At 48.4% G+C, this 24,313-nt stretch overlaps 1 protein-coding gene across 1 annotated transcript; it reads left to right on the top strand.

The window, feature by feature from the left end:
* The first annotated feature begins 3,162 nt into the window (after positions 1-3,162).
* On the top strand, positions 3,163-21,204 carry LOC100462303 (chymotrypsin-like elastase family member 2A). Its single transcript, XM_024251925.2, has 8 exons — positions 3,163-3,224; positions 3,515-3,603; positions 10,657-10,754; positions 11,823-11,951; positions 12,473-12,609; positions 15,096-15,241; positions 16,495-16,647; positions 21,103-21,204. Exons 1-8 carry the CDS (start codon positions 3,185-3,187, stop codon positions 21,118-21,120), a joined length of 810 nt encoding a protein of 269 aa, XP_024107693.2. The 5' UTR covers positions 3,163-3,184; the 3' UTR covers positions 21,121-21,204.
* The last annotated feature ends 3,109 nt before the right edge of the window (positions 21,205-24,313 follow it).

Raw genomic sequence — 24,313 nt, 5'->3', positions numbered from 1 at the left:
ATTTTGTGCTGTTCTAATATCTGAGGCCCGCAGGTCTAAGGAATTAAGAGTAAATGTTAATTGCACAGTTACTATTCTGAGTGCTTTCAGTGAATAAACTGTTGTTTGATTCTAACAACCCTAAGACATAAATAGTATTGTTATTGTTTCTCTTTGATAGGTGAGAAACTCAAGGAATAGAGAGTGAAATGTACCCTAGCCCAGTGCCTCTCAAATGCTAACATGCAGAGGAACAAAATCATCTGGGGATCCTATTAAACTACAGACACCAAAGATGGGAAATTCTGCATTTCTAACCAGCGACTGAGCTGTGCTGATGCTGCTGGCCCAGGCCACACTCTGTAGAGAGGAGCCAAACCACAGACTCACTACACAGAGGCACTGGGGGTCTTAAGCCCAGGCCCCTAGCCCCTAAGCCACGTGGCTCCTCAGAGTAGTTGTTCTGAATGAGTCACAAACCCCGTGAGAATTTCACATCTGGCTGGGCGCGGTGGCTTATGCATGTAATCTCAGCACTTTGGGAGGCTAAAGCAAGTAGATCACCTGAGGTCAGGAGTTCGAGACCAGCCTAGCCAACATGGTGAAACCCCGACTCTACTAAAATTACAAAAAATTAGCGAGGCATGGTGGCAGGCACCTGTAATCCCAGGAACTCAGGAGGCAAAGGCAGGAGAATCGCTTGAACCTCCTGATGGAGGTTGCTGTGAGCTGAGATGGCGCCGCTGCATTCCAGCTTGGGTGACAGAGCGAGACTCCATCTCAAAAAACAAACAAAAAAACAAAGCAAAACAAAAAATCCTGACAGCAACATGATGGAACAGATTGAGCATCTGTTCCTCTCCCTGTTTGTAGATAGGCACCCGGGCCAGAAAGCCTGTGGGACTGGCCAAAGGTCACACAGCAAATTCACAGCAGGTGTTTGTTCAGTGGCCTCATACAGGACACTTTATTTTTATATTAAAACAAACAAAGATACAGAGCAGAATGCCAAATTCACATGAACCTTTAAGATAAAATATGAGACTTAAGAAATAGTTGGTTGCTTTAGTGACTGATACAGACCATAAATGAGTCCAAACTGTTACGGGGAGTATGGGATGGAGTTGGGACTGGAACCCATGTCTTCTGACATCCAGTCCCATGGGATTCTGCCCCCCCACCTAATCTTTCACCTTTGCACCATCCTAAGGAGATTACAGAATTCTTTCCCACCCATTTTCTTACCCATACAACAATCCTGCAATCCAGGCCTGGATGGTTATCTAGGAAACTAAGGCCCAGAAGGTAAGTGGCTTGTCCAGACCACCACACTCAAAATTGATGGATCAAAGACTTGAACTCAGCTGGGCGCGGTGGCTCATGCCTGTAATCCCAGCACTTTGGGAGGCCGAGGCGGACGAACACGAGATGAGGAGTTCAAGACCAGCCTGGCCAATATGGTGAAATCCCGTCCCTACTAAAAATACAAAAATAAGTCGGGCGTGGTGGCCGGTGCCTGTAGTCCCAGCTACTCGGGAGGCTGAGGCAGAAAAATCGCTTGAACTTGGGAGGCAGAGGTTGCAGTGAGCCGAGATCGCGCCACTACACCCCAGCCTGAGTGACAGAGCAAGACTCCGTCTCCAAAAAAAAAAAAAAAAAAAAAAAAACAAAAAAAAAAAAAACCACTTGAACTCAAGTCTTAAGAGTCTTGAGCTGGGTTTTTTTTTTTTTTTTTTTGAGACGGAGTCTTGCTCTGTTGCCCAGACTAGAGTGCAGTGGTGTGATCTCAGCTCACTGCAACCTCCACCTCCAAGTTTTGAGAGATTCTCCTGCCTCAGCCTCCTGAGTAGCTGGAACTACAGGCATGCAGCACCACACCCGACTAATTTTTGTATTTTTAGTAGAAACCGGGTTTCACCATGTTGGCCAGGCTGGTCTTGAACTCCTGGCTTCAGGTGGTCCGCCCACATCAGCCTCCCAAAGTTCTGGGATTATAGGAGTGAGCCACCGTGCCCGGCCATAAAGTGCATTTTCATCCACCAGATGAAGCCCTTCTCTGCCAGCGTTCTGCTTCCCCCCATCATTAGAGCGGCCAGATCCTAATTGTGCATGTCAGCCTTGCCTTCTGCTACGTGCACACCTTCCCCACATTATACAAATCCTTACCACAGTGTTGTGAAACAATGCCGGGCACAGGTTTCTCTCTCTGTTTCACAGATGGGTCTAGAGACTTACATGACTCAGCCAAGGTCACACTGCAACCCCTGGTATGGCCTGGAACAGGCTTCTCAGCCTCAGCACCATTGACATTTGGGGCAGGGTGAGTCCTATTGCCCAGTGCATTGTCGGGTGTTTAGCAGCATCTCTGCTCTCTGCCCACTGGATGCCAATATACATCAACCCCAGCCATGACAACCAAAAATGCCTCCAGATGTTGTCAAAGGTCTCCTGATGGGCGGAACCAGCCCATTGAGAAATACTGCCTTAGAACACTGTGGGTTCAGCATGCCACCTTAATCTTTTCATTGAAAACACAACTCTTGGCCGGGTGCAGTGTCTCAGCCTGTAATCCCAGCACTTTGGGAGGCCGAGGTGAGCAGATCACTTGAGGCCCGGAGTTTGAGACCAGCCTGGCCAACATGATGAGACCCCCATCTCCACTAAAAATACAAAAATTAGCCAGCAATGGTGGCACACACCTGTAATCCCAACTACTAGGGAGGCTGAGGCAGGGGAATTGCTTGAACCCAGGAGGCGGAGGTTACAGTGAGCTGAGATCACTCCACTTCACTCCAGCCTGGGTGACAGAGCAAGACTCCATCTCAGAAAGAAAAAAAAGAAAGAAAGAAAGGAAACACAACTCCTCTCCTCAGTCTTACCCAGGGAGGAAAAAAAAAAAAAAGAAAACACAACTCCAAGGACCAACAATTAGTATTTTTCTTCCTTCTCAACACAAAACATAATCTCTTCAAAACAGATGGAACCCATATTCCAATATCTACCTTTGGCATCTTTTTCAAAGTATTTCTAGGGTGACAGTTGGGAGGAAATGGGAAAAAAATATTTGGACACAAGCTCTTTTTTCCACTGGGCTTTGAGAAAATCCCCATCTTGCGTGCTCCTAGTGTATCTCTCACTGATAAGTTCGCTCATAAAACCAGGGCCTTATCCAGGGCCACGCATACAGAACTCCCACGGACACACCATGATAAGGACGCTGCTGTTGTCCACTTTGGTGGCTGGAGGTAAGTCCTGTCACCCAGAGCTACTGGTTTCTCATGCCCTGGTGGGGCTGGGAATAGGATCTTCCTGTCCTCCCCTCTCGCCCCCACCTAACCCCTACTGCATTCAGACCTGTAATCATAAGAAAACCGAAATGGAGTTTCAAAGAATTGGAGCAAAGAGCAGGATTCCATGACCTCTTGGGATCCTTCTAGAACCAGGGTTTTCTATTTGGGGGTTCAGAATGCAGCAAGTGTAGTTTATATTGTGTGGGTCGCAGCTTCCTGACTCAAGACCCTTTCTCTTTTCACAGCCCTCAGTTGTGGGGACCCCACTTACCCGCCTTATGTGACTAGGGTGGTTGGAGGTGAAGAAGCGAGGCCCAACAGCTGGCCCTGGCAGGTGAGTCAACCACACTGTACTTCCTCCCATCCCTGCCCCACTCCATTTACATCCCCGCTTTGCCCTTCCACCATGGAGTCTATTGTGCTGGCAAAGTGAGGATTGATGGGACTCAGAGAGCAGCACAGGCAACTTCACCAACAAGATACATTTCCGGCTGGGCGCAGTGGCTCATGCCTGTTATCCCAGCACTTTGGGAGGTCGTGGTGGGTGGATCACCTGAAGTCAGAAGTTTGAGCCCAGCCTGGCCAACATGGTGAAACCCTGTCTCTACTAATAATAAAAAATTAGCCAGGCGTGGCGGCACACGCCTGTAATCCCAGCAACTCGGGAGGCTGAGGCAGGAGGATCGCTTGAACCCAGGAGGCAGAGGTTGCAGTGAGCTGAAATCGCACCACTGCACTCCAGCCTGGGAAACAAAGCAAGACTCTGTCTCAAAAAAAAAAAAGAAAAAAAAATACATTTTTGTGGCCTTGGCCAACCTTGGGAGTGGAGAGAGAGGTGCCTCCTCCAGCTGCAGTAAGGAGCTGCCCCCTCCCCACTGCCCATAGGCAGCAAATATAGTATTACTCTATTAACCAATCAGAGGCTTGTTTACAAATGTACCATTAGTCTAGGAAACATTCAAGACTACCTATGCAAACATTCCTTGCTTTAAGGAACCAATCAGTGCTATTTGTGCAGATTAATCTTTAACTACAGGCAAATCAATGTTACCAATGAAAAAAGTGTTTTCTTAAGTTGATATCATCATAGTGGTATCGAGACTAAACTGCTGATTGGGGCACAGGTGCAAATTACTCAGACGTGTTAATGGTGGGGATTTTAAGAGAAATGTATACAGTTTACATTGACGTAAACAAATATAGTAAAATCTCATTTATCTGATGTAATTGGGACTGAGTAATTGAAAAGTTGGTTATAAAGAAATTATTTTAAATCATACATATATGTTGTAAACATTTTATCTTAGACTATGTAAACAATTTCTTGAGTTCTTAACTGCCTTTTTCATATAAACCACGCCCCATAATATCTCATCTACAAGTCCATTTAAGCAGAGCAGTAACTTTGAGACGTTCACAAAGCAATCTGAGTTATGAGCCCATCCCGACTTTTACGACTTTTCCCCCCAATCTTTCCATTTTCTCACAGACACTAATTCAAGAGGAATTTTTTAAGAGTCACAGTGATCCAGTCCCTTCCAAGCAGTTAACTTTGTTTCCATATAAATAACGACTCTCTTTCTGAACTCATATTTCATTGGTTACATGTTTAATCAAATTTCATTATTGCAAGCATAATTGATAGAAACTGCTTTAGGAGCAAACCCAGCTGAATCAGGATGAGTTTCTACCTTCAGTAGGAGGAGCAACTAGCAGCCCACTAGCCTTGAGCATTCAGAGTGACCCATGCAGCAGTCCCTGTGTTTAGAGAGGCCAGCGTTCATTCATCTGCTCCTTGATTAAGAGACTGTCCATGATAGGCCAGGCGTGGTGGCTCAGGCCTATAATCCCAGCACTTTGGCAGGCTAAGGCAGGTGGATCACCTGAGGTCAGGAGTTTGAGACCAGCCTGGCCAACATGGTGAAACTCTTCCTCTATTAAAAATACAAAAATTAGCCAGGCATGGTGGTGGGCACCTGTAGTCCCAGCTACTTGGGAGCTGAGGCACAAGAATCACTTGAACACTGGAGGCAGAGGTTGCGGTGTGCCAAGATCACACCTCTGCACTCCAGCCTGGGTGATAGAGTGAGACTCTGTCAAAAAAAAAAAAAAAAACTGTGAATGATAGAATGATGGCAGATATTTCACATTTTTTTCTTTTTTTTTGAGACAGAGTCTTGCTCTGTCACCCAGGCTGGAGTGCAGTGGCACAATCATAGCTCACTGCAGCCTCCAACTCCTGGGCTCCAGCTATCCACCTGCCTCAGCCTCCCAAAGTGCTGGGATTACAGGCACCCACCACAGTGCTCAGCCATAATAATTTTTTTTTTTTGAGACAATGTCACATTCTGTCACCCAAGCTGGTGTACAGTGGCTGGTGAAACATGGCTCACAGCGGCCTCGAACTCCTAGGCTCAAGCGATCCTCCCACCTCAGCCTCCCTACCAGCTGAGACCGCATGTGCGTGCCACCACACCCGGTTAATTTTTTTTTTTTTTTTTAGAGATGGGTCTCACTATGTTATCCAGGCTGGTCTTGAATTCCTGGGCTCAAGTGATCCTCCTGCCTCAGCCTCCCAAAGTGCTGGGATTACAGGCGTGAGCCACTCAACCCAGCCTCGCAATTTATATACTTGGCTTTGTGTACTTTTGCCAGTTCTTTTGCTTTTCTCATCGTCCCAAAGTATTTTTTCCTGAGAATTTGGAAGAAGGGCCACAGTCCCTCTGCTACAGGGCCCCATAGCACCGGGCGCATTTGTGCTGAGAACTAATCATTGCTGCCTACAAAAATACTTCCTCACCCTCTTGCACAAAGGTATTCTCTTGAGAACCAGTGAATGTTAGTCTGTGAAGAGTCCCTATGCTCTGTGCTCCTGTTTCCCTGGGGAAATGTTTTTACTGAGATAACAGGCAGATCTAGCTGGGTGGGGACTCAGATGAGGCAAGTAAGACATTCACTCTGGAGGCAAAATGTAAGGGGGTAGCACAAAACTCAGCAACCAGCCAGGCACAGTGGCACGCACCTTTAATCCTAGCTATTCAAGAGGCTGAGGCAGGAGGATTGCTTGAGCCCAAGAGTTTGAGTCCAGCATGGACGACATAGCTAGCCGTCAAAAAAAAAAACCTCACTAACCAAAATGAATAATATTTTAATGCAATTTTCTTTATTCTCCTGGAGACAGAGTCTCATTCTGTCACCCAGGCTGGAATGCAGTGGCACAATCTCGGCTAACTGCAACCTCCACTTCCTGGGTTCAAGCAATTAATTCTCCTGCTTCAGCCTACCAAATACCTAAGATTACAGGTGCCCACCACCACACCCGGCTAATTTTTTGTATTTTTAATAGAGACGCGGTTTCATCATGTTGGCCAGGCTGGTCTCAAACTCCTGATCCTACTGCCTCAGCCTCCCAAAGTGCTAGGATTACAGGCATGAGCCATCCCGCCCAGCCAGCTATTGTAATTACAGTATTAATCATCCTGAGAGCCCTACACAGTGGCTTATGTTCCCCATTTCCAGAGAAGGTAACTGGGACTTGGAAAGGTTACAGAATTGCCCAAAGGCACTGAGTTAGCCTGGGGGGAATGAGGATTCAAATTTGGTTCAGTGCTACCTCTTTTAGCTACACTTTGCTGGCCACACATAATACATATTATGTGGACTAAATTTCACATCTGTAGGATGGTTTCAGCACATTTTTAAATGGGGGGGTACATAATTTTAAGTATCTTTTTTCACTTTTTCTAATCTTAAACATCTTTTTTAAGACCTCTTAATGTCACACAAACGAGAAATGCCGAATGGCTAATTAAAAACAAGAACGTTCAGAGAAAAGAAGGCATCTGCCAACAAACAGGTCATCGTTCCCCACAGTTATAGGAAGCCCGATCAGAGCAGTCCACGACATACTGTCACCTTCCTCCCCTCTGCGTGGCCGTGGCAGGGAATTGAAAGACAGGGGAGGAGGAATGAAGGAACAGGAAGGGCATGGAACAGCTTCATTAGAGACTAAAACAGTGTCAAATGTCACCACCTTAAAGTTCTTTTTTTTTTTTTCTTTTTAAAGACAGGGTCTCACTCTGTCGCCCAGGCTGGAGTGCAATGGCGCCATCCCGGCTCACTGCAACCTCCGCCTCCTGAGTTCAAGTGATTCTCCTACCTCAGCCTCCCAAGTAGCTGGGATTACAGGCACACACCACCACGCCCAGCTAATTTTTGTATTTTTAGTAGAGACGAGGTCTGATCATGTTGGCCAGGTTGGTCTGGAACTCCTGGCCTCAAGTGACCCACCCACCTCAGCCTCCCAAAGTGCTGGGATTACAGGCATGAGCCACCGTGCCTGGCCCCCACCACCTTAAAGTTCTACCCCACACCTGTTAAACTGTCAACCTAAACACAAACCTTTTTTATTTTATTTTATTTTTTTTTTCTGAGACAGAGTCTCACTCTCGCCCAGGCTGGAGTGCGGTGGTGCCATCTCAGCTCACTGCAACCTCCGCCTCCCCGGTTCAACTGATTCTCCTGCCTCAGCCCCCTGAGTAGCTGGGATTTCAGGCGTGAGCCACTGTGCCCTGCCTAGGAACCATTTTTTAACCTGAAAAAAATTTTTTTTTAAAAAATGAGGAGCCGGGGGACAGGGGAGTAAGGTCCACTTATAGAGTCTCATGGTCCTATGAGTGGATTTGGTCTTCAAGGAGAAACTAGACCAGCAGGAGACAAGATCACCCGCCCCTGGTGATCTCTTTCATTCTATTCATTTGCTTATTCACTCACTTGTTCAATCAGTAAGCATTTGGTAAAGACCCAGTATGTACCAGGCACTGTTCTAGTCACCTGGCACATAGCAGTGGGGGAAAAAAATTCATGAAGCCTTTATTAAAGTGGAGAAGTGGGTGGGCACGGTGGCTGACACCTGTAATCCCAGTACTTTTGGAGGCCGAGGTGGGAGGATCACCTGAGGTCAGGAGTTCGAGATCAGCCTAGCTAACATGGCGAAACCCCGTCTCTACTAAAAATACAAGTAAATTAGCCAGGTGTGGTGGCAGGCACCTGTAATCCCAGCTACTCTGGTGGTTTAGGCAGGAGAATCACTTGAACCCAGGAGACAGAGGTTGCAGTGAGCCGAGATCTTGCCACTGCACTCCAACTTGAGGGACAAAGCCAGACTCCATCTCAAAAAATAAAAATAAAATAAAGTAGAGGAGTGAGACAATAAACAACTGAATGGGTAAATTCATAACATGCCAGGAAATGAAAGATACTATGATGAAGAGTAACACAGAGCAAGAGGAAGGAGACGAGTGTGTCTGTGTGTGCATATGTACATGAGCGTGCATGTATGTGTGTGGGCACACTGTTTGGGTTAGCGTGGTCATAGAAGACCCCATGGAGAAGGTAAACTGGAGCAGCGACTAACAGGAAGTGAAGGAAAGAGCTACATCGATATTTGCAAGAATATTCCAGGCAAGAGGAAGAGCCAGTGCAAAGGCCCTGAGGCAGAAGTGGGTTTGGTGTATTTGCTGAACTGCATGGAAGTCAGTGTGGCTGGAGGAGAGGAGAGTGGCAGCCTATGGGGTCAGAGAGGCCACGGAGGGCCTAGTAGGTCATCAGACAGTTTTAGGTTTTATAAACTGTAAAGGGGGAGCCACTGGAGGGCCTGAGCAGAGAAGAGAAGTCATGTGACTTCCATTCAAAAAGGATCATTCCGGCTGCTGTGTTGAGAAAATGTGGGCGGGAGTGGGGAGAAGAGATGGGAGACTAGAGTGATCATCCAAAAGAGAGAATGATTGTGACACGCAGTTGAGGTAGTGACCAAGGGGTAGCAACCACTCCACATATTCCCAAGCTAGAGCTGATGGGATTTGCTGATGGACTTGAATGAGGGATAAGAGGGAAAGACAGAAGCCAAGGATGACACCAAGGTTTGGGGCCCGAGTAGCACCGGAGTTGCCATTGGCTGTGACAGAGGACCCTGGGAAAGGACCATGTTTGGGATAATTCAGGAATTTTGTTTTGGACATACTAAACTGGAGGGAGCTAAGTAAAGAGCTCCCAAGGAGGGGAAGATCCAAACCAATCCAGCTGCAGAAAGATGTTCAGAACAGGGTTTTCTGGGGTTTTTTTGCTTTTCTTTTTGTGTCGGAGTCTCACTCTTGTCACCCAGGCTGGAGTGCAATAGCACGATCTCGGCTCACTGCAACATCTGCCTCCCAGGTTCAAGTGATTCTCCTGCCTCAGCCTCCTGAGTAGCTGGGATTACAGACACCCGCCATCACACCCGGCTAATTTTTGTATTTTTAGTAGAGATGGTATTTCACCATGTTGGCCAGCTGGTCTCAAATTCCTGACCTCAGGTGGATTCACCTGCCTTGGCCTCCCAAAGTGCTAGAATTACAGGCATGAGGCACCATGCCTGGCAGAATAGTTATTTTTTAATAGTCTACATGTTTTTTTATTTTTTTATCCTAGATTTTTTGCGTTAATTTTGTTGTTGCTTTTTTTGGGGGGGAGGGGAGCAGAGCGGAGACAGGCCCTTGCTGTGTTACCTAGGCTGAGCACAACGCAATCACAGCTCACTGCAACCTGGACTTTCTGAGATCAAGCAATCCTCCCACCTCAGCCTTCTGAGTAGCTGGGACTATAGGCATGCAGCGCCGCACCCAGCGGCTCATTTTGGGCTATTTTTGTTGTAGAGACAATGTATTAGTCCTTCCTCACACTGCTAATAAAGACATACCTGAGACTGGGTAATTTATAAAGGAAAGAGGTTTAAATGACTCACAGCTCAGCGTGGCTGGGGAGGCCTCAGGAAACTTACAATCATGGCAGAAGGGAAGGAAACACATCCTTGTTCACGCAGCGGTACCAGGGAGAAGTGCCGAGCAAAAGTGGGGGAAAGCCCCTTATAAAACCATCAGATCTTGTGAGAACTCACTCACTACCATGAAAACAGCATGGGGGTAACCATCCTCATGATTCAATTACCTCCCACCAGGTCCCTCCCACGACACATGGGGATTATGGGAACTACAATTCAAGATGAGATTTGGGTGGGGACACAGCCAAACCTTATCAGATGGGGTTTCACCATGTTGCCCAGGCTGGTCTCAAACTCCTGGGCTCAAGTGATCCTCCTTCCTTGGCCTCCCAAAGTGTTGGGATTACAAGCATGAGCCGCCATGCCTGGCCTGATTGTTTTTAATATAGATTGCATTAAAATGTTTTTTATCTTGATGGCTGAGGTTTTCGGTGCTCCCTTAAGTTGTGCACCTGAGGCGAGTGCCTCACTCCCCCTTACCCTTGTCCCAGCCCCGTTCTTGGGACACTGGAGTGCAGGGAGGCCCTGCTTTTTCAGCCACAGCCACAGAGCTCCTGTGTTTCTCCCCAGGTCTCCCTGCAGTACACCTCCAATGGCAAGTGGTACCACACCTGCGGAGGGTCCCTGATAGCCAACAACTGGGTCCTGACGGCTGCCCACTGCATCAGGTAACTGCCATTCCCTGGGCGCTTGGCCTGCTCACCAGCCAGTGCTCATTTCTGAGCTGGGGGCTCAAAGGGCCTCAACCACGCTACATAAAGCAGCCTTGCAAATAACCACTAGCCTGGCTGAGACACAAGCTGTAGTCAATCAACAGTTCAGTGTTTTGGCCCATCAATGTCAGAACATGGCATGGATGGAATGTCCTGTGCCAGGTACTGAGGGTGGATGAGGAGAAGGGGAAGGCCTAATCTCTGCCCTCTTGGGGAAACTACATGTGGCCTCTGGATCTGGAATTGGATTCCCTTGAACAACTTAACTGACTTCTCAAAGCTTCAATACCATCACCTGCAGAAAATGGAGTAACAGAATTTAGTATGAATTCAATAAGTTGATTTACTAAAGGGCCTGGCACTTAGTAAGTGCTCAGTGAAAGCTAATTCTGAATTATAGATGAATTATAAAGGCCCACGAGGTTCTGCAATGTTGTTCACTTATCCTCTTCATTGTCCGTGACCTCTGCTCATCACAGCTGGAACTCACCAGAGTTTCTGCTGGGTCGGTGTGACTCCCTACCAGGAGTGATCCCTTCTCCCATCTGATTTATAATAAGCTCTAGGAGGTGATGGGATACTAATAGAGGTCTACAGTCAGGAGTCCTGGCTTCTAGTTCTGATTTCTCACTAACGGTGGGACTCTGGGCCAGGTTACTCCTCTCTGGGCCTCAGTTTCCCCATCTGAAAATGAAAGGTGGGAAAAATGTCCTTGAGAGCAAATGACTCCTGTTTCCTCTGTGTTCATCTCATTCCCTCCATAATACTATAGAGTTTGTGATCTTATAACTTTTATTTTATATTGTAGTTTATAGTTAGTATAGTAACAATTATTATATGATCATAGTTCTTACGTTATATATTTTAGGCTCTATTATAACTAATTGATTGTCCCAGGGGAGGAAAGATCCCCAAGCCCCAACTAGTGGCTCACACAGCAGCCAGTTACTTGGGTCTATCCCCAGCATTATGCAAAGCCAGGTCTCAGGAGGTGACCCTCTCCTTGGGCCCCCTTTCTCCCAGCTCCTCCAGGACCTACCGCGTGGGGTTGGGCCGGCACAACCTCTACGTTGCAGAGTCCGGCTCGCTGGCCGTCAGTGTCTCTAAGATTGTGGTACACAAGGACTGGAACTCCAACCAAGTCTCCAAAGGGTTCGTTTCTGTCTGGGTGCACTTGGGGATGAGGTTGTCAGGGAACAGATGGGGGTCTCACAGAGGCAAATGTCTCAATTCCACCACACGCCCTCTGCTTCCTCTATAGGGAGGGGGAAGGAGCTCTGGCCTCTTAGATGTGGAACCAGCTCCAAAGATGTCTGGGGTGGGGATGTGACCTGGGGAGGGTGAAGCAAAGACTGCCAGAGCAACCTGGGTTTGCTGCCAGTTAAGCCTGCAGGGCCCCTGTCCGTTGAGGGTGTATCTACTTCATGCCAGGTCCTGGGGACACAGGGACAGTGCTGTCGACCCTGTGACTGTCCCTGGAGTAGGACACAGCCTTTCCTGCCTTCCCCCTTTCAACAAGGCCCTCTGCATTTTCAAAGATGCCCTGGGGCCCTGCCAGTCAGAGCAACCTGGGGTAACATACAGGGAAAACGACAAGGTCTCCCAGCCCTCCAAAGCCCACAGGGCAGGAAAAGTCAACCCTGTCCTCATGCTCCGCCTCTGCACTCACCCAGGAACGACATTGCCCTGCTCAAACTGGCTAACCCCGTCTCCCTCACCGACAAGATCCAGCTGGCCTGCCTCCCTCCTGCCGGCACCATTCTACCCAACAACTACCCCTGCTACGTCACGGGCTGGGGAAGGCTGCAGAGTAAGTGGGAGCCAGGAGCCCCCAGGCCTGGGAGGGAAGGGAGGTGATTGATGTCACTCCTGTCTGGCCAGGGCCTCTCATCTGTCATCCCAGGGTGTGTGGCTGCCTCAGAGAGACAGGATGGCATAGGCTGATGCCTGCCTGGGTTCAAATGTCAGCTCTCCCACCTAATAGCTGTGACACCTTGGGCACATTACTAGGTCTCTCCATGCAGCACTTTTTTCATCTGTAAAATGCAAATAATTGGCTGGGCGCGGTGGCTCATGCCTGTAATCCCAGCACTTTGGGAGGCCTGGCGGGCGGATCACTTGAGGTCAGGAGACCAGCCTGACCGACATGGAGAAACCCCGTCTCTACCAAAAATATATTTAAAAAAAAAATAGCAGGATGTGGTGGTGTGCGCCTGTAGTCCCAGCTACTCAGGAGGCTGAGGCACGAGAATCGTTTGAACCTGGGAGATGGAGGTTGCAGTGAGCCCAGATTTCACTACTGCACTCCAGCCTGGGGGACAGAGTGAGACTCCGTCTCAAAAAAAAAAAAAAAAAAAAGGAGCATAATAATAGCACCTACATCACAGAGTTGTCAAGAGGACTAAAGGAGATAATCCATAGAAAGCCTGGAATGGGGTAGGTGCTGTGTGTTAGTTGTTGTCACTGTCCCTGTGGTGGAAAGAAAGTTACAGAGACCATGTGACATCTTCTGTGTGGCCCAAGGCTAGAGTTCAGAACAGCATTTTCCTCTGTGACCTGAGGCCCCTGGAGCCCTCATCAGACCCTCCGTGCCCCATAGCAAAAGCTGTCCCCTGTGCCATTCGGTCTTGCTGCTCAGAACCTGGCTGAGGGCGGGTCTCCTTTGACGTAGACTCCAAGGGTCAGAGATCCAATGACAGTAGCCACCAAGAGGAACAGAGTTCCCGCTGTTCCCTTGTGAAATCACCAGAGGTTTGGAAGATTCTAGGAAGGGATGAGTGATAATGACCTTATGACCATAATGAGATTATGAGTGATAATGACATTATGACATTTTTTCCTAATGACATAAACCCATAAGTATAATGATACATTTTTCCGGGGGTACATCCACATACCCACCCTCGAAAAATTCCCATTGCCCTCTTGACTGGCTTATCTGTAAACACAAGGACACATCAAATCCTGCGGTGAGCGGTGCTAGAAGAGGAATTTCATGCTTATTAAGATACAAGCACAACCACCTGTTTGTTTCCCCCCCAGACAACCCTGAGGCAGGTGCATTTCATCTGAGACAGTGAGAGCAGGGAGGCATCCAAATGCTTGGCTTTTAGGCCCAGCTCTGTCGGTCACAGTGAAACCTTGGGCAAGCCACTTCCGAACCTCAGTTTCCTCCTCTGTAAAATGGAAACACTATTGGTGAAGACTAAAAGAGGTGAAAGGTGGAAATGCATCACACATTGCAAAATGTTATACAAGTGTTGATTACTTATTAGTCGTCTTAAGCCAGACGCTTAACTTCCCTTTTTTTTTTTTTTTTTTGAGACAGAGTCTTGCTCTGTTGCCCTGGCTAGAGTGGAATGCAGTGGTGCAATCTCGGCTCACTGCAACCTCTGCCTCCCGAGCTCAAGCGATTCTCCTGCCTCAGCCTCCCAAGTAGCTGGGATTATAGGCAAGTGCTACCATGCCCGGGTAATTTTTGTATTTTAGTAGAGGTGGGGTTTCACCATGTTGGCCAGGCTGGTCTCAAACTCCTGACCTCAAGTGATCTGCCCACCTTGGCCTCCCTAAGTGCTGGGATTAGAGGGTGAGCCACTGCGCCCGGCCAACGCTTAACTTCCCTAGGCTTCAATCAGAAGTGAAGAATTATGTTAATCTCATCCTTGCCACTCACAGCTGTGGTAACAGTAATGGAGGTGATGGTGGCTGTGTCATTGGGGGCCATTATGAAAGCCCTCCCTTCACCTCACCAGCATAGTTTTCCCAAGGAGGGGGCTCTAACCGCCAGGAGGCTCACTTTCTTATTTCAGATAAGTGACAGAAAGCCATGGAGCAAGCTCAGCAAAAAAAGGGTAATTGTTATAAGGATTTAAAAGTTTCAACCCAAGGGCAGAGATATAGCCAGGCATCAAGAACAAGCTAGAATCAGGGGCTGGAAACCTGTAAGAAACACAGGAAACCCTCCCTCAGAATTTCTTTTCTTTGTGGGTCTACTTCATTCGCCACATAAAACAAAATGTCAGTCATTGCCAGCAGCTTCCCAGATTTATGTCCTCTGAAACCGGAATCTCTCAGACCCCATCTCAGAATCCCAGGGGAGGGAGCTCATTGGCTTAGCTTGAGTCAGGTGTTCACTGTGGACCAATCAACCGTGAGGACACAGTATAGACAAACATGGCTGTTCGCATGTTGCAATGGATGGAAGACAGTTAACAGGGGAAACCCAGTAGGGGTCCACCACTTCCTTCTTCTCAGGAGTCCTTGCATTCCTAATGGCTTCTCTCTGATCTCATTCAGCCAACGGGGCTCTTCCTGATGTCCTGCAGCAGGGCCGGTTGCTGGTTGTGGACTATGCCACCTGCTCCAGCTCTGGCTGGTGGGGCAGCACTGTGAAGACCAATATGATCTGTGCTGGGGGTGATGGTGTGATCTCCAGCTGCAACGTGAGTACCAAAATCAGGGGCCCCACTGCATGACAAAATGTGGCTGGGAATAAGTCTATAGAGGTCCATCCCTCCACAGGTCCATCCTCCCGCCTCCTGGCAGAAGTACCGAGAAATATGTTCCAGATATATCAGAACCTGATCTTTGGCCAGGCCTGTGGCTCACGCCTGTAATCCCAGCACTTTGAGAGGCCAAGACAGGCAGACCACTTGAGGTCAGCAGTTCGAGACCAGCCTGGCCAACATGGGGAAACCTTGTCTCTACTAAAAATACAAAAATTAGCTGGGCATGGTGGCGGGCGCCTGTACTCACAGCTACTCGGGAGGCTGAGGCAGGAGAATCACTTGAAGCCATGAGGCGGAGGTTGCAGTGAGCTGAGATCACACCACTGCAATCCAGACTGGGTGACAGAGCGAAACTCAAAAAAAACAAAAAAAAAAACTCGATCTTGGTTCTTTTTTGTTCTTGTTTTGAGATGTTTTGAGATTCTCCTTGTAGTGTCCACCCATCTCACTGCTGGGAAGTCCTTCCCTGGGTCTCATCAAGGTCTCTCGTGACTGTCATTCCGTATCCTTTCCTCTATGCTGGAAGGGAACCAAAGGAAAGTATTCTCTGGGTTAGGGCCTTTCTACGATGACTTCTGGCTTTTCTGTTGAATTACTCTCATCAATGGCGCAGTGTGTCCCCTCCAGGTAGCTGCCACGGAAACCTTCCTGGAGACAGTGTCTTGACCACCAGGAATTGCTCTGTGTTGGACTTAGCAGTGAAGTGGGGATGGAGTAGGAAGGAGATCCACACGCCCTTCAGATCACACTGTGCCCTACACACTCTGCCCACATAGACCACCCGTGGGAAGACGGAGCCAGTGGGGAAGAGCCTGGCAGCTGAAGTCTGGGATGTGGCCTCAGCTCCTTTACAAACTGCCTGTGCAACCTTGGACAAGTCCCAACCTCTCAACACTCCAGTTTCTCCTCTTCCGTGGCCTGGGGATACTATGAATATTTACCTCATAGGATTTTGCGAGGATTAATGAGATGAGACATAGAACATGCTTAGCTCAGCTCTGGCCACACAGGAAGAATAAGTGTTGGCTCTTGTTGGAATTATGGTACCACCTTGAGCTATGACCACAAGGGCCGGCTTCAGAGGACAGTGACCTGCAGCAGAACAACAGACATGCATTGAGAACAATGGTTCCAATGGGCAGCCCCTTTCTCTCCCTTTACCTCCCTATAACTCTGGCCTTCCTCAGGGAGACTCTGGTGGGCCGCTGAACTGTCAGGCGTCTGACGGCCGGTGGCAGGTGCATGGCATCGTCAGCTTCGGGTCTCGCCTCGGCTGCAACTACTACCACAAGCCCTCCGTCTTCACGCGGGTCTCCAATTACATCGACTGGATCAATTCGGTAAGAACCGGACCAGCCCTGAGCCCCAAGGCACTGCCCTGCTCACCCGGCCTCGGGAGTGCCATGCCCACCTGGTGACTGAGAACCCCCTCCTTCCTCTTGAGAGCTAGATGGGAACCCCGTGGAGGAGGCTGCAGACCTGGGTAACTGCTGGGCCTGCCATGGGTCCCCAAAATTTCTGTCTGGGTAAAGCTGAGTGAAAAGGAACATAGAGGGTGGCCTTGTCCAAAGAGGTTGGACACTCCTCAGGCATATTAACAGTGAGTTCTGCTGGGCGAGGTGGCTCATGCCTGTAATCCCAGCACTTTGGGAGGTCAAGGCGGGCAGATCACGAGGTCAGAAGTTCAAGACCAGCCTGACCAACCTGGCAAAACCCCATCTCTACTAAAAAAAAATCCAAAAAAATTAACCAGGTGTGGTAGCGCACTCCTGTAATCCCAGCTACTCAGGAGGCTGAGGCAGGAGACTCCATTGAACCTGGGAGATGGAGGTTGCAATGAGCCAAGATTGCACCATAGCACTCCAGCCTCAACAAGAAGAGTGAAACTCCATCTAAAAAAAAAAAAAAAAAAGAGTGAGTTCCACAGATATGGTGATTTTATTTTTGTTTATCTGTGAGTAGGCCCAGACTCCACCATCCAATGCTATAAACAGGTATATTTATCTGCAAAGCCCAAAATCTGATATCCCCATAGCATTAATTATTGGAAATTATTCCCCCTCAGGGGTCTTCCAGCTATTCTGCAGGGTGACCAACCATCCTGGTTTACCCAGGACTGAGAGGTTTTCCAGGATGCGGGACTTCCTGTTTTACACTGGGACCATCTCAGGCAAATAAAGCCGAGTTGGTCCCCCTGTCTTGTAAAAGTAAACTCAGAGAGGTGTCTCTTTTCAGCTTCCAAAATAACTCAATTTGTTTTTAACAATGAACACACTTTTTTTATAACAATGAGCATTAAAATTATTCATTGAAAATAATAGGCCAGGTGCCATGGCTCATGCCTGTAATCGCAGCACTTTGGGAGGCCAAGGAGGGAGGATTGCTTGAGCCCAGGAGTTCAAGACCAGCCTGGGCAACATAGCAAGACTCTGTCTTTACAAAAAAAATTTAATTACTCAGGCATGGTGGTACATGCCTGTAGTCTCAGCTACTTGGGAGGCTTAGGTGGAAGGATCACTTGGGCCTGGGAGGCCAACACTACAGTGAGCCAAGGTCGCACCAATGCACTTAAGCCTAGGAGACATAGCAAGACCCTGTCTCCAAATATAATGATAATAATAACTGGCATCAATATTAAGGAGCAGCCATGGATACATGCAGCAGTAGGTGAAAGCAGCCAGAACAGGAAACCCCGTCACAAGAAAGGGGTGCCTGGTGGCTCACGCCTGTAATCCAGGCACTTTGGGAGGTCAAGATGGGCAGATCACCAGAGGTCAGGAGTTCGAGACCAGCCTGGTCAACATGGGGAAACCCCATCTCTACTAAAAATACAAAAATAAGCTGGGTGTGGTGATACGTGCTTGTAATCCCAGCTACTCAGAAGGCTGAAGCAGGGGAATCACTTGAACCTGGGAGGTGGAGGTTGCAGTAACCTGAGTTCACGCCACTGCACTCCAGCCTGGGCAACAGAGTGAGACACCATCTCAAAAAGAAAACACACACACACACACACACACAAAGGAAAGGGGTGCCCGGAAGAGGTTAGAGGAGCCACCATGTCTGGTACTGGATGCTGGGAGGGAAAAGTCGGACACTATGCCGATGAGGGACCACCTCAGTTTGCTCTTTTGTAAAATGGGACTTGAACTAGGCCAGGACTCCTCCACAATTTAGGCGCTAGAGCAAATGGGAGTTATGGTATTTGTGGCAGAGCCCCTAAAGAAGGGAAAAGCTGGCATCTGACTTCACTAAGTTTAATTTGCAGAGAAGTGTTAAACTGAATTAAACTGACACTTATAAACCAAATATGAAACTGCAGCCATGAGCACGTGATCACAGGAAAACTAAACTGTCAAAATAAGCAGGTGGCTGCTTCCAAGTGTTCCCATTGATTCTTGCCAGCTCCTTGTTCATTTGTCTGTCTGCTGGCATCCTTTTGCCAACAAGTGGTCACAGGCAGAGATTCCAAACACGTTTGTTGGAGAAAAATGGAAAATTAAAAAGACAGTAGCCATTAATCATTAATTGGTGCTTTTTTACATATAAATTGGGAAAAACCCATCTGAGTCCACCTTTGGAGGCGCCACGCACGTCAAAGGAGTCTGGCCTGAGACTGACTGGACAAAAGGCTGCTTAGGGGCCTTTCCCAGCCAAATCCTAAGACCGTTTTCCAGCCCCAGCTGCTGTGGGAGTCACCGTGCAGCTGGTCCTGGCAGCTCCCTGGGGACCTGAAGCAGGGGCAGGGGCAATTGTCCTGATCTGTTGTCCCAGCATCAGCTGTTCCCAGCCACAGACACAAGCACAACAGAACAGGCCAGATCCCAAAGCATGGCCAGATGGCAGCAGGGATCCACGGGGCAGCACACCTCCCGAGGCAGCTGGGCAGAGGCCCTGTGTTCATGGGATAGCAGTCGGGACAGGCACAGATGCCCGGTAATGGGTTTCAGAAGGGGGAGAGCCAAGCAACCAGCAGTCCTTAGGTGGGGGCTGCCCCTGGCAGCGGCGGAGGGGCTAGTGAAACCTTGAAGTGGCCCCAACCCAGGGACACAGTGTGTGCCGCCTGGAGTCAGTACCACTAGAGCCCTGGGGGTGCCTGAGAGCACCTGGCTGGATAAACCCAGACAGGTGACAAGCCAAGGTCAGGAAGTACAAGCAAAAGATAAGGGCAGAGAAGCAGAGGAGACAAATGGCCTGGGGCATTCATCCTTTCAACAAATGTCCGCTGAATGACAGTCACACATGAACTTCAGCAATCCTTAGTTTTTATTCTTTTTCCAGAAGGTAATACATACTCTTTGTAAAAATATTAAAAGAATATAAGAGAGTATCAGGTAAAAAAGTAGAAGTCCCCCCTCATTTTACATCTCTAATTCCACTCTCCAGAGGTAATCATTGTTTTTGTTTCTGTTTTTTGAGACAGAGTCTCGCTCTGTCACCAGGCTGAAGTGCAGTGGCTTGATCTCGGCTCACTGCAACCTCCGCCTCCCGGGTTCAAGCGATTCTTCTGCCTCAGCCTCCTGAGTAGCTGGGATTACAGGCACACACCACCACGCCCAACTAATTTTTGTATTTTTAGTAGAGATGGAGTTTCACCATGTTGGCCAGGCTGGTCTCAAACTCCTGACCTCAGGTGATCTACCCGCCTTGGCCTCCAAAAGTGCTGGGATTACAGGCATGAGCCACTGTGCCTGGCCAAGTTGTCATTGTTAACAGCTTGTGTGCGGTCTCAACTTTATGTGCATATACAGCTATATATTTACATAGATAGACACTGTCTTCTAAGCAAAAACTAGGATCTGAGTCTTCATACTGTTCTGCAGCTGTTTTTCACTTAACACCTTATCACATTTTACATGTTAGTACATACATGTCATTCTTTTGAACAGCTAAATAGTATTCCATAGTTTGAGTATAATGAATGAAGCTTTCATGTTTCCTATTTTTCACTCTTACTTACATTGTGCAATGAACATCCTTGGACATAATTCTTGCACACTGGTCTGAGTATTTGTGCTGTAGCAGCTGGATCTCCTGCCGTTTACAGCACTGGATCATGAAGTTGGCATATCAAAATGTTTAACAGGCTGGGCGCGGTGGCTCACACCTGTAATCTGAGCACTTTGGGAAGCTGAGGCAAGTAGATCACTTGAGGTCAGCCTTTGAGACCAGCCTGGCCAACATGGTGAAACCTCATCTCTACTAAAAATGCAAAAAATTAGCCGGGCATGGTGGTGCATGACTATAATCTCAGCTACCAGGTAGGCTGATGCACGAGAAGCACTTGAAACTGCGTGGTGGAGGTTGCAGTGAGCCCAGATCACCCTACTGCACTCCAGCCTGGGCAACAGAGTAAGACTGTCTCAAAAAAAGAAAAAAAAAAAACGTTTACCAGACACTGATCAACAGCCTCTGGAAACAGTTATAGCCCCAACTACAGTGCATAACTGCCTTGCAAACAGCAGTTTTGATTTGAGAAACAAATGAAATCTAAAAATATGCCATCCACGCATTTGGAATATAATTTTTAGGGGTTCAAAGGCCCCCTACCCTGAAGCCCACACAGGACTCCTGGCTAAGACCCCCTTTACACGAAGACCCTAACAGGTCAATGAAAAGCTTGATCACATCTTTTTTTCCGAAGCGTCATCAGAACTCCTCAGGCAGGAGCTACTGTAGTGTGGGCTGCCTGTAACTCACATGAGTAGCTTAGCCCAGGAGGACAGAGACAGAAAACTGCCATGCACAGCTCCGCGGTTAGGTGAACCTGATGATTTTCTTGTGTGTGTGTCCTGCAGGTGATTGCAAATAACTAACCAAAAGAAGTCTCTGGGACTGTTTCAGACTTGGAAAGGTCACAGAAGGAAAATAATATAATAAAGCGACAACTATGCAAATCACGTCTTGATGATAGATTTATTAGCAATCCGTCCTAACATCCAGGGCTGTGGGCGCAGTGGCACAACCCTGTAATCCCAGCACTTAGCACTTTGGGAGGCCAAGGCAGGCAGATCACTCGAGTCCAGGAATTCAAGACCAGCCTGAGTAACATGGCATAAACCTGTCTCTACTAAAAATACAAAAATTAAATGGGCGAGGCAGTGCACACCTGTAGTCCCAGCTACTCAGGAGGCTGAGGTGGGAGGATCACTTGAGCCCAGGAGGTAAAGACTGCAGTGAGCCAAGATCACTTCGTCACACTCCAGCCTGGGCGACAGAGTGAGACCCTGTCTCAAAAAAAAAAAGAATTTCGCATCGGCGTCACCCTGCCCTACTGAGACCTCAAGGACCTAACCCACTTTAGAACCTGACACATGACATCATTGTCAAACAACATATAAATGGAGCACTAAGCTCCAGCAAAGGAAGTGGGCTATGGTGGCTTCCTGCACTCTATCTCCTCTGCCTCTCTTTCCTCCCCTCCCAGCACAGAAGCCTGGATTTCTGTTCAGGCGCTGCCCCATGGGATCCTGGAGGTTCTGCAGAAACCTCACCGCCCAGGACCAAGGCTGGAGCCCGTGCTCCAGGCCTGGCCAATCAACACATTGCATCCCCTTCCTCACCACAGTGATTGGCTCAGGGATGGGCATGTGACCTGAGACAGGTCCAATCAGAAAGGTAGCACGACTTGTGCAGGGAGCTACCAGAGGGCTGTCACTCGTTCACTGCACCGGCGTGAGGTTGAGGGGATATGAGGCTACAAAGCAAACTGAGAGGGGAAGGGGGAGACGGGGTGATTTTGCTCCCCAGCATACATCTGCCAATGTGTGGAGACATTTTTGGTTGCAGCAACTGTGTGGGGAGGGGTAGGGACTGGCATCTAGCAGCCTGGGGCCAGGGATGCTGTCAAATTCCTGCAAAGCACAAGACATAGACACAGCCCTCAAAACAAAGAATCATCCCGCCCAAAATGTCAACACTGCTGCAGTTGAGGAACTCTGGACCAGAGATGATGCGGTGATCTTGTCCTCAAGGAAGGGAGAACCCAGAGCAGCCACAGGTCACTTAACGGAGCTTGAGATGAGACCTCAAAGCAGGAGGCAGAAGCAAAAGATGAAGAAAAGCCAAGTCCAGGGACCATCACCAGGGCCCTGAACCCAGCTCTGCTCCTGGACTTCGCCATTTTGTGGCCCAGTGAATGGCCTTTTGGCTTAAGCACAACTGAGTGAAGTTTTGTGTCACTTTCCAATCCTGACAGCGGCCAGGCACAGTGGCTCACGCCTGTAATCCCAGCACTTTGGGAGGCCAAGACGGGTGGATCACCTGAGGTCAGGAGTTTGAGACCAGCCTGACCAACATGGTAAAACTAAAAAAATACAAAATTAGCTACTAAAAATATACAAAATTAGCCAGGCGTGGTGGCGGGCACCTGTAATCTCAGCTATTCGGGAGGCAAAGGCAAGAGAATCGCTTGAACCTCCTAGTGGAGGTTGCTGTGAGCCGAGATGGCGCCGCTGCATTCCAGCTTGGATGACAGAGCGAGACTCCGTCTCAAAAAAAAAAAAATCCTGACAGCAACGTGATGGAACAGACCGAGCATCTGTTCCTCTCCCTGTTTGTAGATAGGCACCCCGGGCCAGAAAGCCTGTGGGACTGGCCAAAGGTCACACAGCAAATTCACAGCAGGTGTTTATTCAGTGGCCTCATACAGGACAAACTTTATTTTTATATTAAAACAAACAAAGATACAGAGCAGAACGCCAAATTCACATGAAGCTTTAAGATAAAATATGAGACTTAAGAAATAGTTGGTTGCTGTAGTGACTGATACAGACCATAAATGAGTCCAAACTGTTACAGGGAGTATGGGATGGAGTTAGGACTGGAACCCACGTCTTCTGACATCCAGTCCCATGGGATTCTGCCCCCCACCCAATCTTTCTCACCTTTGCATGATCCTGGGGAGATTACAGAATTCTTTCCCACCCATTTTCTTACCCATACAACAATCCTGCAATCCAGGCCTGGATGGTTATCTAGGAAACTAAGGCCCAGAAGATAAGTGGCTCTGTCCAGACCACCACACTCAAAATTGATGGATCAAAGACTTGCACTTGGCTGGGCACGGTGGCTCACGCCTGTAATCCCAGCACTTTGAGAGGCCGAGATGGGCCAACACGAGGTCAGGAGTTCGAGACTAGCCTGGCCAATATGGTGAAACCCTGTCTCTAATAAAATACAAAAATAAGCCAGGCGTGGTGGCCGGTGCCTGTAGTCCCAGCTGCTCAGGAGGCTGAGGCAGAAGAATCACATGAACCCGGGAGGCAGAGATCGCAGTGAGCTGAGATCGTGCCACTACACTCCAGCCTGAGTGACAGAGCAAGACTCTGACACAAGAAGAAAAAAAAAACCACTTGAACTCAAGTCTTAAGAGTTGAAGTCTGCCTGGGCACGATGGCTTAGGCCTGTAATCCCAACACTTTGGGAGGCCAAGGCAGGCGGATCACCTGAGATCAGGAGTTCAAAACAAGCCTGGTCAACATGGCAAAACCCCATCTCTACTAGAAATACAAAAATTAGCCGGGCATGGTGGCGTGCAGCTGTAATCCCAGCTACTCAGGAGGCTGATACGTGAAAATCGCTTGAACCTGGGGGATGGAAGTTGCAGTGAGGAGAGATCGTGCTGCTGGTTGACAGAGAGAGTCCCCATCTCACCAAAAAAAAAAAAAAAAAAAAGTTGAAGTTCACTTTCCCTTCTGCTTTTTTGACTGGGGCAAAAACTAGAGTTTGTGATCACAGAGCAGAGCTTTCTCATCAGCAACGGGCCTGTCTGGCACTGTGCTCTCCCAAAAGGAAAGGAGAGTGAAGGTCTAAGGAAGAACAAGAAGGTCCACCAGGAAACCTTGCTCACTCCACGCTTCCCCCAACACCAGTTGAAATCCTAGGAGGTGAGGCAGGATGCTGCCTCCAGTGGGGTCAAGAAATGGGCTTTGGAATCAGACCAACCTACTTTCAATTCCCATTCTGCCACTTAGAAGCTGTATGATCTTGGGCAAGTCACTTTACCTC

Source organism: Pongo abelii, chromosome 1, assembly GCF_028885655.2.
Source record: "Pongo abelii isolate AG06213 chromosome 1, NHGRI_mPonAbe1-v2.0_pri, whole genome shotgun sequence".
Lineage (NCBI taxonomy): Eukaryota > Metazoa > Chordata > Mammalia > Primates > Hominidae > Pongo > Pongo abelii.
Note: the sequence above shows the minus strand (reverse complement) of the source record. Positions and strands in the feature narration are given on the sequence as shown.

What these genes read in the sequence shown, in the direction of transcription:
- LOC100462303 (XM_024251925.2), top strand. Translation starts at nt 3,185, where the DNA reads ATGATAAGGACGCTGCTGTTGTCCACTTTGGTGGCTGGAG. An exon ending in TCCAACCAAGTCTCCAAAGG is followed by an intron (nt 11,952 to 12,472) that starts GTTCGTTTCTGT and finishes GCACTCACCCAG; the next exon opens with GAACGACATTGCCCTGCTCA. An exon ending in GGGCTGGGGAAGGCTGCAGA is followed by an intron (nt 12,610 to 15,095) that starts GTAAGTGGGAGC and finishes GATCTCATTCAG; the next exon opens with CCAACGGGGCTCTTCCTGAT.